At 43.0% G+C, this 17,371-nt stretch overlaps 1 protein-coding gene and 1 non-coding gene across 3 annotated transcripts; one reads left to right on the top strand and one right to left on the bottom strand.

The window, feature by feature from the left end:
* The first annotated feature begins 2,958 nt into the window (after window positions 1–2,958).
* LOC118079083 (N-acylethanolamine-hydrolyzing acid amidase) lies at window positions 2,959–16,541 on the top strand. Of its 2 annotated transcripts, none has more exons than XM_035103123.3 (11): window positions 2,959–3,263; window positions 4,274–4,438; window positions 5,676–5,802; window positions 7,105–7,195; window positions 7,588–7,664; window positions 9,374–9,546; window positions 12,455–12,517; window positions 13,063–13,129; window positions 13,749–13,777; window positions 14,230–14,311; window positions 15,351–16,541. In XM_035103123.3, exons 1-10 carry the CDS (start codon window positions 3,025–3,027, stop codon window positions 14,303–14,305), a joined length of 1,107 nt encoding a protein of 368 aa, XP_034959014.3. In that variant the 5' UTR covers window positions 2,959–3,024; the 3' UTR covers window positions 14,306–14,311; window positions 15,351–16,541. The 2 variants fall into 2 exon arrangements, with proteins under 2 accessions (XP_034959014.3, XP_088516757.1); XM_088660631.1 differs by having other exon boundaries at window positions 2,978–3,263; window positions 15,596–15,736.
* TRNAD-AUC (transfer RNA aspartic acid (anticodon AUC)) lies at window positions 5,558–5,633 on the bottom strand. Its single transcript has one exon. It is a non-coding gene; the product is annotated as a tRNA-Asp (tRNA).
* Window positions 16,542–17,371: the final 830 nt, after the last annotated feature.

Here is a 17,371-nt window from a genome sequence, read left to right as displayed (position 1 = left end):
GTGGGGGGCCGGACTATATTTTGAAAAAAAATATATATGAATGAATTCCTATGCCCCACAAATAACCCAGAGATGCATTTTAAATAAAAGGACACATTCTACTCATGTAAAAACATGATTCCCGGACCGTCCGTGGGCCGGATTGAGAAGGCGATTGGGCCGCATCTGGCCCCCGGGCCTTAGTTTGGGGACCCCTGCTGTAGAATATATTTTAGATCTTTCCCATGGGTACTTGTTAAGAATTTTATTCTGAGTACAGTGGTACCTTGGTTCTCAAACTTAATCCGTTCCAGAAGTTTGTTCCAAAACCAAAGCATTCCAAAACCAAGGCGTGCTTTCCCATAGAAAGTAATGCAAAATGGATTAATCTGTTCCAGACTTCTAAAAACAATCCTTAAAACAGCAATTTAACATGAATTTTACTGTCTTAATGAGACTTTTGATCCATAAAGTGAAAGCAATAAACAATGTACTGCAGCCACACAATCAGTCTGTAGCTGAAGTGGGTTCCACACAGTCACAAAAACAAAAAAACAAAAGCCACAAAAACACAAAATAATAGCAATAATAGCAAAAACAGACAGACCTCAGCATAACACTCAAAACCAAAGCGTGGCACTCAAAATGGAAGCGTAACACTCAAATTGTCAGCGTAAAACTCAAAACGGAGCACAATTGGCTTTCAAAAAAATTCGCAAACCAGAACACTTACTTCCGGGTTTGCAGTGTTTGGGTTCTTTCAGTACCAAGGCGTTTGAGAACCAAGGTACCACTGTATTGTAAAATTAAGGCGACTAACTTGGCTGAGTCTCATTGGAAAACGTTTGATGTTTGTGTGTGTGTGTGTGTGTTATGACACTACTGCCCTTCCTAGGGTAGGGAGCAGGGATTGATAACCCATTTTCAGGCCGAGGGCCACACTGCCTTATGGGAAACTGCAACCTGGGGGCTGCATTATGCTGATGGGCGGGGCCAGCGACAGAGGGAGGTGGAGCAACAGGTGCAACAATTGTCTTGGTAGGATGACCAACCACACAAAAGTCCAAGGTTTCTACACCCAGCTCTCCCCATCCATCCAGGCAATGCAAGAGACAATATCATAGCTCAAGGACACATTCCAGTTAGGCGAGAGCTCTCAGTGCAGAGCCGGTAAGCAGTGTTGCCTAAGGGGAGGCTGAGAAGCTGCATTTGACCCCTACAGTATTGAAGTCAAACCACTGGAGCAGGGGTTCCCAACAAAATTTTCTCGAGGACCCCTCATCGAGCTGCTATTGTGACAAGGACCCCCATTAATTCCTAATCCTAAAATTAAAAAGTGAGAGCCAAATTAAGAGTCTTTTTATATTTTATATTTATACGTTTTTTACAGTTACAACAGAGTACTCCATCAGTATACAGTTAGTTTAATTTTCAGTTCTTAATGAGATGAACCACTTTTTAACCAACAGTCCATTTTTAACTATGCAAACTGTAGCTTCCGCGAAAAACAACGCTTTGTTTACAAACACTACTGTTTTGCAAAGAGGCAGCGTGTGCCAGGGAGGAGGGAAGGGAATGGAGAAGACAGGGTACCTGTGCAGTAGCGCACAAATGAAGCCGACGCGCGCAAAGCATCTTGGGGAGGTGAGCGTTAGTAGAATGTGCGCGCGGCCTCTTTGCAAAACAGTAGTGTTTGTAAAGCGCCACCTAACGGCATACAGCAGAACTACTGCCTCTATCTAATTCTAGTTTTGCGCTAGACTCTGCTCATGCAGGAAGCGGCCAAAACAAAAAATCTGTTATCATACGAAATATATTTAATATATTTTATTCTAATAGCATCTTGCGGACCCCTCTGGCATAGCTCGCGGACCCCTGGGGGTCCGCGGACCACTTGTTGGGAACCACTGCACTGGAGAATCACGGTGCCTGCTGTGGCTTCAGAGACTGGTAGCACTTAATGGCTGCCGCTCCTGTTGTTTTTGCCTTGTTAGCAGCACCAAAGTGACCTTCCTGGGACACAAGCCTGGGCTGTATGTATGGAGGTCGTGAGCTGCCCAGATGACAACCCCCCCTTCCCCATGGCCCTGCTGATGTCCAAAGGAAAGCAGAGCAATACATTTGTCACCAGCTTGGCTGCAGGAGTTGCCTGAGGTAATCTGGTCCAACCCTCATCTCAACCCGCGGGCCCCTCCATCCCATTTGAACCCATACCGAACTCTGCTTAGCTTTGCAAATCTGCTAGCAGTTTTATCGTTGCACCACCTGCCGGGTTACTGTCAGCTCTGCAGCTATTAAATCATCATCTTTGGCGATGACTTGTAGCCAAGTAAGATTGTCTTCCATAAACACTGTCTTAACAGTGGATCCGTGACTGTGGAGGCCAATTCTGGATCCACACGTCCTTCCACAAGTGGGGACATAGGTTTCTGGGTGGGAGTTGATCATGGTGAGGGTTTGCCAAGCGTGCCTTCCTCTTAGCACGGTTTCTCCCTTAGCCCATGAAACCTTTGATAAAGGCTGTACTCCAACAACTGCAGCGCTCGCAGGACAGTGTTTCCCAATTGTCAGTATTTCTACTTCATTTTTAAAGATTTGCCTTGAGAGAGTCTATGAACCTCTCTTGGTTTTTTGTTTTGTTTTTTAATTACATTTTTATTCAATTTTCAATTATTACAAATATCACATTCCCATCACATTCATATTACCTCCCCTCTTCCCACCCTTCCTGGGCTTCCCCCAACCTCCACTTCCGATTCTGATTTATTTTTCCCCTATTACACACTGCTATCTCTAATTATTTCCTTGTTTTCTACATATTTTCTTACTGCAAGTGTGAGTGCTTATTTAGATCTCTTTTGTTGACCATCAGCATTACGCTTTCCATTTTTAAGTTCGGAATAGAAGAGTTGCTTTGGAAGAAGACGATCATCGGGCATCAGCGGCGCTCCACCTTTCGTTTGCATTCCCTCCCTCCGCGCCGCGTTCCCTCCCCATATCCGGGCTCCTAGCTTCAGCTTCTCTGTTTGCTTTTCGGTCGCAGCCATGGAGCGGCGGCGGCGGCGGCCACTGCTGCCCGGGCTTGCCTGGAGCTCCTTCTGCCTCCTGCTGTTGCTGAGGCTGCTGTGCAGGGGCGCCGCTGCCCCCCACAACTCCGGGGCTGTTGCTGCTGCGCCCTTGCTCTGCAATGTCAGCTTGGACAGCGCGCCCGAGGACCGATGGAAGCCTGTCCTGCGCCACTTCGACCCGGAGTTCCTGCGAGCTGCTTTCTTCCAGCTCATCGAGTGAGTCCGGCACTTTCTCCCCTGGAGATGCTGCTGTGGGGCTTTTGAGAAAAGGGATTGGTGGCCACATCAGCGCTTCGAAATTATAATTACTGCTATTTTGTTATTTTTAAACAAACGTACCGTATATGGATATCTTTCCCGTCATCATCTCCAGACAACTTTCTGCAAGCGCGATACTTCAGAAGACCAAGCCTATTTGAGTAGCTGTTTCATATTTTGTTTGGCTGTTAATTATTCCTCTTATTATAAACTTATTTCTCTACTCCTCCTGCAGATAAAAACAAGTGCCGATAAAAGCATAGGAAACGTAGTCATTTTAAAAAAAAACAATAAAATCTTAATTCATACGTGAGTTCACGCTTTCATTAAACAAGAAAAGGAAGCTTTTAACATCTGCTTTTTTTTTTGCGGGGGTGTGTGTGTGTCTCCCTCCTGTTCTCCGCCTTTTTCGCCTTAATTGAGTTAAAGGTGCAGCCCGTTATATAAAGCGAGAGTTTCTGCCGAGTCGACTTTGCCAATAGAATCTTTGTATAAAAGCTTTGTATATGCAACTTGACATTTAATAAATAGGTTGACAACTAAAAGAGGAGGAGGAGGAGGAGGAGGAGGAGAAGGAAGAAGAAGAAGAAGAAGAAGAAGAAGAAGAAGAAGAAGAAGAAGAAGAAGAAGAAGAAGAAGAAGAAGAAGAAGAGGAGGAGGAGGAGGAAGAAGCCTTCGTTTTGCTAGTCAGGTGGCAATTTGAACCCTGGTCCTAGTCTGCAACACTTTGAACTCACTTGCTCTCTCAGAAGCACCTTGCTTCTCAATCTGAGCTGCTATTCTTTCCTTGCGTTCCCCTGGGTTTGGGTCTCAGCGGTTCTGTCTGAAAGCAAAGCAAGTATTCTTGCTCACAATCGTCTCAAATCCTGACTGCCATCGTTCTGCATTCAGTTTTTGTTGTTTAGCTGCAGCCCCTCCAAAGCCAATGACTGACCCGGGTTTACTGCTGTGTTTTCTTTGTTTCTCAGCGAAGTGGTTCCCAAGTGGGTTCATGCTATTATCCGTCCTCTGGCAGAAGAAATAGAATCCTTTGCTCCTCAGCCCTTTGCAGGCGAGATCCGAGGACTTTGCCAAGCCCTGGGGCTGAATGTTGGGGATGGGCTGCTCCTCAATTTGGCCTACGAATCTACTGCGTAAGTGTCCTTGATGTTGGTAAGGAAGAGCTCATTGGTGCGAATCTGGTCTGGGACCGTAATGAATTTCATTTCATTTCAGCTCATTGGCGCAAGGGATTTCTTGTATTTTTTTAAAAAAAATACTGTCTCTACAACGTACATTTATAGAACACCCCTCTCCAAGAATCCTGGGAACCGTAGTTTGCCCCTTACAGAGCTACTGTTCCCAGCGCCTTTAACAAATTGCAGTTCCCAAGATGCTTTGCTGGAGGCTGTGTGATTTAAATGAAGTGTGCACATGAAAGCTCATACCAATGACAAACCTAGTTGGTCTCTAAGGGGCTACTGGAAGGATTTTTATTTTGCTTTAAATGCATCTTCCTTTGACCTTCAACTTTCACCTTTTGGCAGCCATGCCCTCAGGCTGCCTGATCTATTCCACCCCAGCTGCTTGTTATAAGAACAATAACTGGTACCCAGGTTTGCTTTCCCCCCTCCTCCCTCCTCATACTTTTTCCTTATGTGTCATGTATTTTAGGAAGCAAGCCTGCAGGCAGGGACTCACTTTTTTTTTTAACTGTTCTCTGCAAGCTGCTCTGAAAGCTTTTCTGGCTAAAAGAGCAGAGCAAAAATGCAGAGACAAATCAACCCAGCTATACTAGGGGCAATGTTGTGCTTGTCTACTCAGAAGTAAGGGAGCTTACTTCCAGGTGACTGCACAACATTGCGTCTTAAATAATTAGCATTTTTATCTTTTATCATAACTGTTCCGATATAGGTCTACGCAGTTCTTGTGTAAAACAGACTTCGCCATTCATTCCAGCGGAGGGGGAGAGTTACGCATGCACCCTTTTATGTGTGTCTTAAACTGCTCCGTCCATTTAAGTGAATGGGGGGGGGGAGACGGTTCAAGGCGCGGGGTTCAAGCGCTCACAAGAGCTGTTGCTGTGACAGCAATCTGTGCCCCTCAAAAGGGAAGGTTGTCCATTTGATTAGTGTTGCTTATTTTCTAGATGAAATATCAGGGGAAACACATAATTTTTGTGTGGATATAGAACCATAGAATTATAGAATTGTAGGAACTGGAAGGGGCTTCCAGAGTCATCTAGTCTCGCCCCCTGTAAGGCAGGAATTTTTTGCCCAACGTGGGGCTCGAACCCACGACCCTGAGATCGATATTCTCATGCTCTACCGACTGAGCTATCCCAGATGCGGAGTGTCCTTTTTTACCCCACGATCTTTTATTGTCCCACAGATTCTGCACCAGTATCATCGCTCAGGATAACAATGGGAACATATACCATGGCCGGAATATGGATTATGATTTTGGAGATATTTTACGCAAGACAACCATTGATGTGGAGTTCATAAAGAATGGACAGGTACAAAGAGCTTTTGGTGGTGATTATGAATGTCCGAGAGAAGCATAGAAAACCTGCAGGACGAGTGTGCATTTTGCAGGACATGTTGCATTTCAGAATCTGTGCTATCCAGGATTCTGAAACGGCGTCCATCATATTTTACAGGGGTGGGGGCAGGAGTTAGGCACCTGGCAGCCTATAACAGTGTGTGTGTCTTCCCATGCTGTGTACACCCAGCACAATTAAATCACATGACTACTTCCAAAGAATTCTGGGAACTGTAGTTTGTAAAGGGTGCCGAGAACTATAGCTGTGGAGGGAGGGTAAACTACAGTACTCAGGATTCGTGTGTGTGTGTGCTTTAAACATGTATTGTGTACACAACTGTTGTGCCATTAGTCTGCAATTTACATAAGCCCCAGTCACTGTGGCCAAAGGCCAGAGTGTTAGCTTAAAAGTCTAGAGAGAAAACATTTGTTGAACATTTCCTCATTCTCTTTGTGTTAGTAAATCAGAGGCCTTGAATTTTAAGCTTCTCCCTTAATCCTATTCAAGCATTTTATGAATTAGGCCTTTATTTAAATGTGAGACCCTGTGTTTTAAATTAACAACACCTCTGACTTGACCATGTTTTGCAATGTGCTAAGCCAGTGATTCCCAACAGGTGGTCCGGGGACCCCCAGGGGTCCGCGAGCTATGCCAGAGGGGTCCGCAAGATGCTATTAGAATAAAAAAAATATTAAATATATTTCATATGATAACAGATTTTTTGTTTTGGCCGCTTCCTGCATGAGCAGAGTCTAGCGCAAAACTAAAATTAGATAGAGGCATTAGTTCTGCTGTATGCCGCAAGGACTACAAGAAACTTGGAGATAAGGCAATGAAAAAGATCCTTCCATTTGCAACCACATATCTGTGTGAGCAAGCATTTTCTTCCATGTGTTTCATGAAAAACAAATATAGGAATTGGCTCGACATGCGGTCGGATTTCAGAGTGAAAGTTTCAAGTTTGGAACCTAATATTTCAGAAATAATGGACTCAAAGGACAGATTTAACTCATCTCATTAAGAACTGAAAATTAAAACTAACTGTATACTGATGGAGTACTCTGTTGTAACTGTAAAAAACGTATAAATATAAAATATAAAAAGACTTAATTTGGCTCTCACTTTTTAATTTTAGGATTAGGAATTAATGGGGGTCCTTGTCACAATAGCGGCACGATGAGGGGTCCTCGAGAAAATTTTGTTGGGAACCCCTGTGCTAAGCATTAAAAGCAGTTGTGGCTAACTGCAGGCTGTTCTCCGTCTTCGGATTTTCAGGTAAAGTTCAGAGGTACGACGTTTCTTGGTTACGTAGGCTTATGGACAGGACAAAGTCCACACCGGTTTACAGTTTCTGGAGACGAGAGAGGTAAGCAAAACTCAATCTTCCTCAACAGGCAGGGTATAATCTACGGTCAGAATGAATTGCAAAAATATGGGCAGTTGCCAATGTCTTGTTCAGTTCGTATCATGTGTCTTATTGTAATTTTGTTGGCTTTTTGTGTTTTAGATCTATTTTGCTACCCCCTGCTCCGTTCCGGAGCATAATGGTTAAAAATGTAGGATCAAGAATGCATTCATTCAAAAGAGAAAAAACAAAATTGAAATAATAAAATTGCATTTTAAAAATTGCTTTTGTTCATCCCGGCCTTTTGGAGTGGGAGCGATCAAACACTAAAACACAAGAGGAAATCACTCATGTTTGTGAATGTTGATTCTTATGGAGTGTGTTGTCGTCCCCCCCCCCTTTCATTTTTATAGATTCTGGCGAGTGGTGGGAGAATGCCATTGCTGCTTTCATAAATCGAAATACTCCAGTCAGCTGGTTGGTCAGGACTGTAAGTAGCCACAGTTTTGTCCTTTGTAGACTCAGTGCTCACTTTCTGAAAATCAGAAGTTTTGAATTAGTCCATGCTTTTCTTACAAAATTGCACTGGCAAATTGTTATGGAAAGTAGTTCTAGAGGTGGAACATGTACTGAAATGTTATGCGTTCAGTTTATCACTCTTATTTGTTAAGAGATTTTCTGTGCTTTGTGTGACAGATTGCCTTTTCTGTGACTCAAATTGACAGATATCTGCATTGCCTTGTTTCATATTCTTTCGTGGAGCAATAGCAGCCCAGATGGTGCTCTCTAAATGTTTTATGACTGTTCTTTTATTTTGATTCATTACCTGCACTTCACCCTAAGATCCCAGGGCAGGTCACAACAATTTGAAATACAACATTAAAAAGCGTTTAAAAACAGATGACCATCACAAGAATAGTGTGGGTCCTTAAAAAATAGACATCTCAAGTGTCAAATGCGCAGGCATGAGTCTTCAACGTACAACAAAAACTGTATAATTAAGGTGCCAGATTCCTCTTAAGGCAGTGTTGCTTAAATTTTGGTCTCCACCTGCTGTTGGACTACAACTCCCATCATCCCTACATAGCTAGCAGGATCCACAGATGATGGGATCCTAGCTAGCAGGATCCATCAGGGATGATGGGAGTTGTAGTCCTACAACGGCTGGGGACCTAAGTTTGAAAAATACTGCCCTAGGGGCTTTCGCAGAGAATGCCCTCTCCTGGTCCACTACCACCCTGAGCTTCTGAAATGCCCGCTTTGTAGGGAAGGAGGCAGTCTTTAAGATATTTGTTGGACTACAACTCCCATCATGCCTTGCAGCTGATGGGAATTGGAAAGTGACAACATCTGGAGGGCAGCCCCACATTGGCTACCTTGCCCTAGAGCAGTGGTTGCCAAACCTGGCCCTCCAGCTGTTTTGGGACTACAATTTCCATCATCCCTGACCACTGGTCCTGTTAGCTAGGGATGATGGGAGTTGTAGTCCAAAAACAGCTGGAGAGCAAGTTTGGCCAACACTTCCCTAGAGCATCCCTGCATATTTTGTCAGCCATAGGCTAATCTGGCACATCTCAACATGTGGATCTTGTTGGCTTGATGTAGGATGAGTTTAAGCAGAGGGTGTAAAAGGGAGAGAATATTCGGACTTTGACAATACTCAGGTTTTTGTGATAAAACTCAAACCTGGTGTAGCAATAATAAAATTGTTTCAGATGTCACGACGTTCAGAAGTCCGTTTTCCCCAGCACAGATGACTGCAAACATTGTATGTTCTGTTGAATTAATTTATTGCAAGTTGGTAGGTGTTCCAATGAAAAAAAACATGGTTCTGAGGCCTGAGGTGAGCAAGGGTCAGTTTGCTTGACAGCTCTTTCGGGCACTCTGCACTTTTCAGGTTATCTCTGCAAATATGAGGACTAGCAGCTTGCTTCCTTAAAATGAGAATTCAGATTTTCAGGACACGGATAAGCAGCAACTCAGTTAATTATGGAGCCTTGGAGTAATGCACAATGTGATAAATGTTTGTAGGTTTGCCAGCTCCAGACCCAAAGTGGGGATTCTGTGACTTCTCCCAACTCTAGAGCCATGCGATGGGAAAAGCTGTGCTTTCCATGCAACCCTTAAAGGAACATGAGCCCCCTCAGGGTGTCGACCTCCCAGTCCCAAATGCCCACTCTTGTTTCTGCTTTGCTGTAGGTTTTGAGCGACGCTGAAGACTTTGAGGCTGCTGCTCTCATGCTGTCCAAGACACCGATTATAGCTGACGTCTACTACATCATTGGGGGCACCAGACCCAGAGAGGGGGCAGTCATTACGAGAAGGAGAAGCGGTCCAGTAGATATTTGGCCCTTGGATCCTCTGACCGGAGGGTAAGCGTGAAATTTTTGTAACCCTGGGTTTTGCTGGTGGGGGACGGGGGAAAAACAAGCTGTGAATTTGTAGGTTATTTATTTATTTATTTGCAATGTACATATTCCATACATACAAAAGAAATTATAATTATACAAATGAAAAGGGGGGGGGAATTATGCATTACCTTTAACAACATATACCTTACAATGAATTATGAAACAGAAATACAAAAATACAAAACTATAAATAGGAAAAAAATAAAGAAAAAGAATATAGTAAAGAGAGGGGGGAAAGAAAAGGAATTTTTTAAAAAAGGTATCTTTTGAGCATGGCAGAGGATGCATCTGTTTGGAGTAGCTGGAAGGGTTGTTTTTTTTTGCCTGGGAGGGGGGATAGAGAGGGTGTAGAAACTAGGATTCTGCACAGAAACGAAATATTGCTCCGCCATGTTTGCCTCTAGCCCCGCCCAACAGCACCATGCGGCCCTCCAAAAGTTGCCCGGGAGGGACTGTGGCCTTGGGCTGAACAAGGTCCCTATACTTAAGATAAGATAAGATACCTTTATTGTCATTGTCCCCTTGCGGGAACAACGAAATTACTCGGTTGCTACATCCACTCAGATAAAGCATTCCGCATAATCCAAAATCACAAAACCTAATTAAAAACAGTAAATATAATACAAAATAACAAGTAAAATAAGATGACTTCAAAGTCCAGGCTTTCCATTTAAGGCCAAAATCGCTCTAGAGAAGAAACTGTTCCTGAGATGGCTCATTCTTGCCTGCATTGTTCTGTATCTCCGTCCCGATGGCAGAAGCTCAAAGAAATGGTGTCAGGGTGTGTTGGATCTCTTGATATATCTAGTGCTTTTCTATGGCACCTGGTGGTGTAAATTTGTTCTAAGGTGAAGAGTGAGCAGCCAATAATGCTCTCTGCTGTTTTAATAATTCTACACAGCCCTGCTCTATCCTGAGAAGTACAGCTTCCGTACCACACACATAAACCGTACGTGAGCACTCTCTGTATGGCACAGTGATAGAAGGCAAGCAGCAGCTTTTGTGGAAGATGGTTTTTCCTTAAAATTCTCAAAAAATACAGTCTCTGCTGCGCCTTCTTCACAAGCCCCCTTGTATTAACACTCCAGGACAGATCCTCCTGTAACTCAATGCCTAGAAATCTAAACATTGTTACCCTCTCCACACAAATTCCGTCAATCAAAAGTGGCTGGACCTTGTTCTTCTGTCTCCTAAAGTCCACCACAAGCTCCTTTGTTTTCTTTGTATTTATGAGCAAGTTGTTAACTCTGCACCACTCTGTCAGCCGCTCCACCTCATCTCTATAGTCAGTTTCACCCTCCTTATCAGAGATGAGCCCGATCACGGTTGTGTCATCTGCAAATTTGACAACCCTATTTCTAGGGTGGGCAGCGACACAATCATACGTATAAAGAGTATAAAGGAGCGGACTAAGCACACATCCTTGTGGTGTTCCTGTGTTAGTCCTAAGCATGTTAGACATATAAGGGCCCAACCGGACCCTCTGGGAGCAATCTGAAAGAAAGTCCAGTATCCACCCACAGAGTGATGAAAGCCCCAGATTTCCCAATTTAGTTATCAGACGTCGCGGTAGAATGGTATTGAATGCCGAGCTGAAATCTACAAAAAGCAGTCTGGCGTAGCTCCCCCGCTGCTCCAAATGTGCAAGAACAGCTTGGAGGGCAATCGCCACAGCATCCTCTGTTGATCTTTTCGTTTTGTAGGCAAATTGGAATGTGTCCAATCCCTCTGGTTACTTGGGCTAGCTTGGCGTGATATGAGCAGAACATTCATGCACTTCCTCAATTTGTGCATAAAAATCAGGCTGGGTCTAATTTTTCCTATCCAGTGTGATGTGTAGGTGAGCAGCGGCCTTTCTGAACCTCTCTGTCTGTGGTCCATCGCAGCCTGGCTATAATTCAAGCTAAGGGATTGGTGGCTATAAGTTATAGGGAGTTGAGACAGCACAGCGCATCTGTAAACAAAAGCGGCAAGTTCCTATTGCGTCCAACTCCTAAAGGGACCTGATGTGTGTGGCGAGCCAAAAATTTTTTATATGTAATATTTTTAGTAAATTTTCAACAACAACAAACACAAACAAATAAAAATACACATAAAAGCAATGTCAAATCCATAAATTGGGATTCTCCCCTCCCCCGGTGCCTTAAATTTCTTTTTCAGCTGCATATCATTTCTACTCCAAATTATTTTTTCTACCTCAAATTTCCCACACGATTTCTAAAATTACAAGTGTTCTTAAAATCCTGCCAGTATATTAACCTGCTTACAATACTTTTGTAAGTGGCGATCCAAGTTAAGCCAGTCCTTTTCTATAGTTGCCCATTTGTTGAGGGGAATTTTAACACTTAATTATTTTGGTTATATTGGTATTTGTATCCTTCCCCTTCTGTGCCAAATTTCGTCAAATTTTGAGGTGGTGTACAGAATAAAAAGGCTTTAGTCAGCTATGGTTTACTCAGTTCTCCTATGGAAATCAACAGGCCTTGTTCATTACTATCAACGAGTCCGCTCTGAGGAAAATTTATTTGAGTATCATCCGAAGTGCAGTAACAAACAGAATTTGAAAAATGACAACAAAAAATAAATACATAAAATAGTAATAATAAAACACAGTAAACGTTGAGGTTAGTGTACAAAACAAAAGGGTGGTATTCAACGATGTTTTACTCAGAGAAGACCCGTTGAAATTAATGGACCTGACTTAATCTTGTTGATTAACTTCAGTAGCTTGAACCAAGGAATGTTACAGATCTGAAAATATTTCGGAAGAAACTACTCCCCCCCCCAATTTAAAAAATAAATACTTTATTTGTATATTCTGTGCAAAAATAATGGAATGATAAATGTTTTAACCATGCGTTTTATGTAGGTGGTACCGGGTGGAGACAAACTACGATCACTGGACAACCCCTCCTCCTTTTGATGATCGAAGGTTTGTTTGACTGTGTGAAGATGATGTTCTCCTAAAGAAAAAAGAAAATAAAAAGTACATGCATGCTTTCTTATACCTCCACTGTTGGAGGCAGTGTGCAGTTCCTTTCAGTTGGAGCTTCTCTCCTTCATCAATCAGTGCAGAAATCAGGCCTGGAGCCAGACCGAAATGGGTCGCGATCAGGGATGGAGAACCTCTGGCCCTCCATGTGTTGATGAACTGCAACTCCCATCAGCCCCAGCGAGCACGGCTAGGGATTATGGGAGTTGAAGTTCAGCAACATCTGGGGGGCCCAAGTCCCCCATACTCAGTTTCATCCAGGCACAATTGAAGGTGGTTGGCCACCACTATCTCGGTCGCCTTGCCCAAGAATGAGACATCTGCCACCAAGTTTTGGTTCTCCAATACCTCAAGGTTCAGGGTGTATGTCTTGAAATTCAGTGTCAACTCCAACACACCTCCAACCTGCAGTACGAAATAGTCTTCTGCACCGCGATTCTTCCCAGTTTTGATTCATCCACTAACATTTGATTTTTACTCTGCAGAACCCATGCCATGAAGGCAATGAATGCAACCGGACAGAAAAATATTAATCTCGAGTCTCTCTACAAAGTAAGTTTTCAGTTTTACATCATGCCCATTTAAAAAACAAAACAAAACAATAAAGCCTTTTTCCTGGTATCTTTATGCTAGAATAGTTTTCTGGTGGGATTTCTCGAGGGTTGCCAAATTTCCAAACGAGCAAACCTGTTGTGGGTAACGCACACACAACTAAGCACACACTGCAACAGATTGTATTGGCGACAATATTGTGGTGCTTTCAAGCCTAATTTCAATGTGGGGGAGAGTCTGAGGATGCCAGTGATGGCCTCTGTGGGCACCTGTACATAAAGCCTCAATTTATGCACTCCAGAATGCACTTTCCTCTGCCCTGAGTCTTGTCGGGGAGAAAGGCAGGGTATAAATAAATAAATTTAATAATAATAATAATAATACATGAAGCATCATCCAACAGTTGCTTCAGACATCTTATTATGGCTTTCCCTGTCCCAGAAGATTGGACCCTATTATTACTAGAATTAAGTTTCTGTCTGTTTCTATAGTACTGTTTTTTATCATACTGTGTTTTTCCCCTTTTTATGTTGTATCTTTGTGTACTGGTGCTTAGGCATTTCAGCCATTTAGAAATGCTTTTTATTAAATTGACCCCTTCTATTTTGTTGTTTTCCAGGTGCTATCCGTACAGCCAGTCTTAAACAAGTAAGTTGGCATTTCATAGAATTATAGAATTGGAAGGGACCTCGAGAGCCATCTAGTTCAATCCCTACAATACAGAAATATTCTGCCCAATGTGGGACTCGAACCCATGAGTCTCATGCTCTACCAGCTGAGCTTTTCAGATTTCCAGGAATTCTAAAGAAATCATGCCTGGGTTTCCTCCTCCCTCTCCTCCACCCCCATCCTTTTTCCTCGTGTGTCGTGTCTTATAGATTGTAACTTAGCTGGTCTTATCACTGACATTTGTAAGTCTTTTTGTGCTGAGAAGGGAGCCTGTTTTGGACGGAAAAGCGGGATAAAGATGCTTCTAATAAATCTAGAACCCAGTGCAATAAAAGGAGCCCTCTAAATCTGACCTCTGTTTTATTCAAGTTAATGTTTGAGTTAGAATCTTAGGTATACCATGCCTCATTTTCTTTCATATCCTTTGCCAGGCTCACAATTTATACCACTGTAATGAGTGCTGCAGCCCCCAGCAAGTATACGACATGGATCAGAAACTTGGAATGAAAATGAGTAAGTTACAATATTTAATGCAAATTGTCATTGGTATGGCCATCCAAATACCCAGTAGCTCTGGCTTGTAATTAGGGATGCAAGGAGGCATAATTTATTGTCCTAACGTGTAACCCTAATCCTCACGTGCAGTGCTGTTTTCATTCTGCTGCAGATCGCCTTCTGCAAAAACCTATGCTATTTATCTTGCTGTCCATGGTGAAATTAGATATGTCATGTAGTTTTACATTGTTGTTGTTGTTTAGTCGTTTAGTCGTGTCCGACTCTTCGTGACCCCATGGACCATAGCACGCCAGGCACTCCTGTCTTCCACTGCCTCCCGCAGTTTGGTCAAACTCATGTTTGTAGCTTCAAGAACACTGTCCAGCCATCTCATCCTCTGTCATCCCCTTCTCCTTGTGCCCTCAATCTTTCCCAGCATCAGGGTCTTTTCCAGGGAGTCTTCTCTTCTCATGAGGTGGCCGAAGTATTGGAGCCTCAGCTTCAGGATCTGTCCTTCCAGTGAGCACTCAGGGCTGATTTCCTGAAGAATGGATAGGTTTGATCTCCTCGCAGTCCAAGGGACTCTCAAGAGTCTCCTCCAGCACCATAATTCAAAAGCATCAATTCTTCGGCGATCAGCCTTCTTTATGGTCCAGCTCTGACTTCCATACATCACTACTGGGAAAACCATAGCTTTAACTATACGGACCTTTGTCGGCAAGGTGATGTCTCTGCTTTTTAAGATGCTGTCTAGGTTTGTCATTGCTTTTCTCCCAAGAAGCAGGCGTCTTTTAATTTCGTGACTGCTGTCATCATCTGCAGTGATCAAGGAGCCCAGGAAAGTAAAATCTCTCACTGCCTCCATTTATTCTTCTATTTGTCACGAAGAGTCGGAAACGACTAAACAACAACAACAACAACAACAATTTATTTATTTATTTTATTATTATTATTATTATTATTATTATTATTATTATTATTATTATTACAGTGTGTTGCAGTGCATATCAGCATTACAGCACACTAATTTTAGTTTCCTTTTATTGTCTCCATGCAGATCATGGAAGGATTTGGAGAAATGGGCTTCCCCCAGAACCCACATCGAGATTTCTGCTCCCCTGGACAAGCAGTTCAGTACATTAATGGGGAAAATTACCATTCTGTTCTTTTACAAAGAACAACAGACTACAGTGGAAATTCACTAAATGTGGCTGACTGCATAGAACTTGAAATAATCCTTCCCACCTATACAGGAATGCAACTAAGTGTGAAGCATAATCATCTGAATATGATTTCCAACAGATGATGCTTTGAAGGCACATCATGATGCAGGAACCTTGAGGAAATGAAGCAGGTCTGAGTCTGGTGGGTGCCTGGGATGACAGAGTACCTGGTAACCCTATTGATGATGCCTTGATTTCTACAGAAGAACAGCAAGATGGAAGCGCATCAAATTGTGCCAAGAGTATGCGCAGCTGTGGCCAGTTCCAGAGAATGATGGTCTAGAGCATTCGCTGGGCTCACTGCGTAGCCAAAAGACCCAGCGCCCCCAAAACCCTGCCACTTTGCACATGGCACTTGAGAAAGTTAGAGACTGCACAATGTTGTTGTTGTTTAGTCGTTTAGTCGTGTCCGACTCTTCGTGACCCCATGGACCATAGCACGCCAGGCACTCCTGTCTTGCACTGCCTCCCGCAGTTTGGTCAAACTCATGTTCGTAGCTTCGAGAACACTGTCCAACCATCTTGTCCTCTGACGTCCCCTTCTCCTAGTGCCCTCAATCTTTCCCAACATCAGGGTCTTTTCCAAGGATTCTTCTCTTCTCATGAGGTGGCCAAAGTATTGGAGCCTCAGCTTCACGATCTGTCCTTCCAGTGAGGACTCAGGGCTGATTTCCTTCAGAATGGATAGGTTTGGTCTTCTTGCAGTCCATGGGACTCTCAGGAGTCTCCTCCAGCAGCACAATATAATTCTCATTTTGCACCCCCCTCCTTCTCTTTGTAGGCTAAAGGCATCTGTTGAAGGTGCTCTGCATTTTAGATGTATATATATATGTACATATAGTAATGCCCTGGTTCTGGTAAACAGAAGATGAAGTTTAAATATTTTAATGTTTGAAATCTTAAGTCTTCAGACAGGACTGAAAAGTTAATGGGTTGTTTTTTTAATTGTCGCTCTTTGGAATAAAATGATTGTTCTGCTGTTGATCTTTGATGATAGGACTGTAAATAAATTGATTTATAAAGCAGTGGTGGTTGGTTGATTTCCCCCCTGCATTATATCTTCTACTTCCCATACCGCAGCAAAAATACACCTGTGAATTTGAGCCAGAGAAACGTCGTCCAGAGGTATGAAAAGCTAGTACAGCCTCTTCTTCATTTCTGGGAACAACAATTCAAGGAGGTTCTTGACAAAATGTCCCTTTTACACTTGTGTTGCAGCAGCTCTTGAAAAGCAAGTTGTGCTTCTGTGGTTAGGGGAGAGTCCCAGTCCCCTTAGTCATCTAAACACTATTGGGTGGTTGGGCTTGATATGGGAACGTTAGGTTGTTGGGCGAACTCTTCCAGGTTACTCTGGCTTGCATATAGAATCATAGAATTGTAGAGTAGGAAGGGAACCCTGGCAGTCATCTAGTCCAACCCCCTGGAATCCAAGGAAGGAGAGTCCGCCACCTCCCAAGGGAGACCGTTCCACTGTTGAACAGCTCTTAACTGTCGGAAAATTATTGATTTCTAGTTGGAATCTCCTTTCTTGTAACTTGAAGCCATTGTATGCACATTTCAGACCTTAGATCTGTTAGAAGGTGTAGAAGGGAACATTTATTTCAGTTTTATTTTATAAGATTTCTTTCCCTTCACCAGAAGGTCAGAGGTGGGTTTGCCACAACCATAGAATATATGCAATTACAAGAACAGATAAAGGTGTTGAAATGATAGTGAAAGGTAAAAAGATTCCCAATGGACCAGAACAGCTTAAGTTCAGCAGAAGAGCCACACAAAACAAAATGCATCAATAATTTTTTATTATTGTTATTATTATTATTATGAATACTTTCATTTCCCTTTTAATTTGTATTCT

This window comes from Zootoca vivipara, chromosome Z1 (assembly GCF_965207765.1).
Source record: "Zootoca vivipara chromosome Z1, rZooViv2.hap1.1, whole genome shotgun sequence".
Taxonomy (NCBI): Eukaryota; Metazoa; Chordata; class Lepidosauria; order Squamata; family Lacertidae; genus Zootoca; species Zootoca vivipara.
This window is presented reverse-complemented; position numbering and strand designations above follow the sequence as displayed.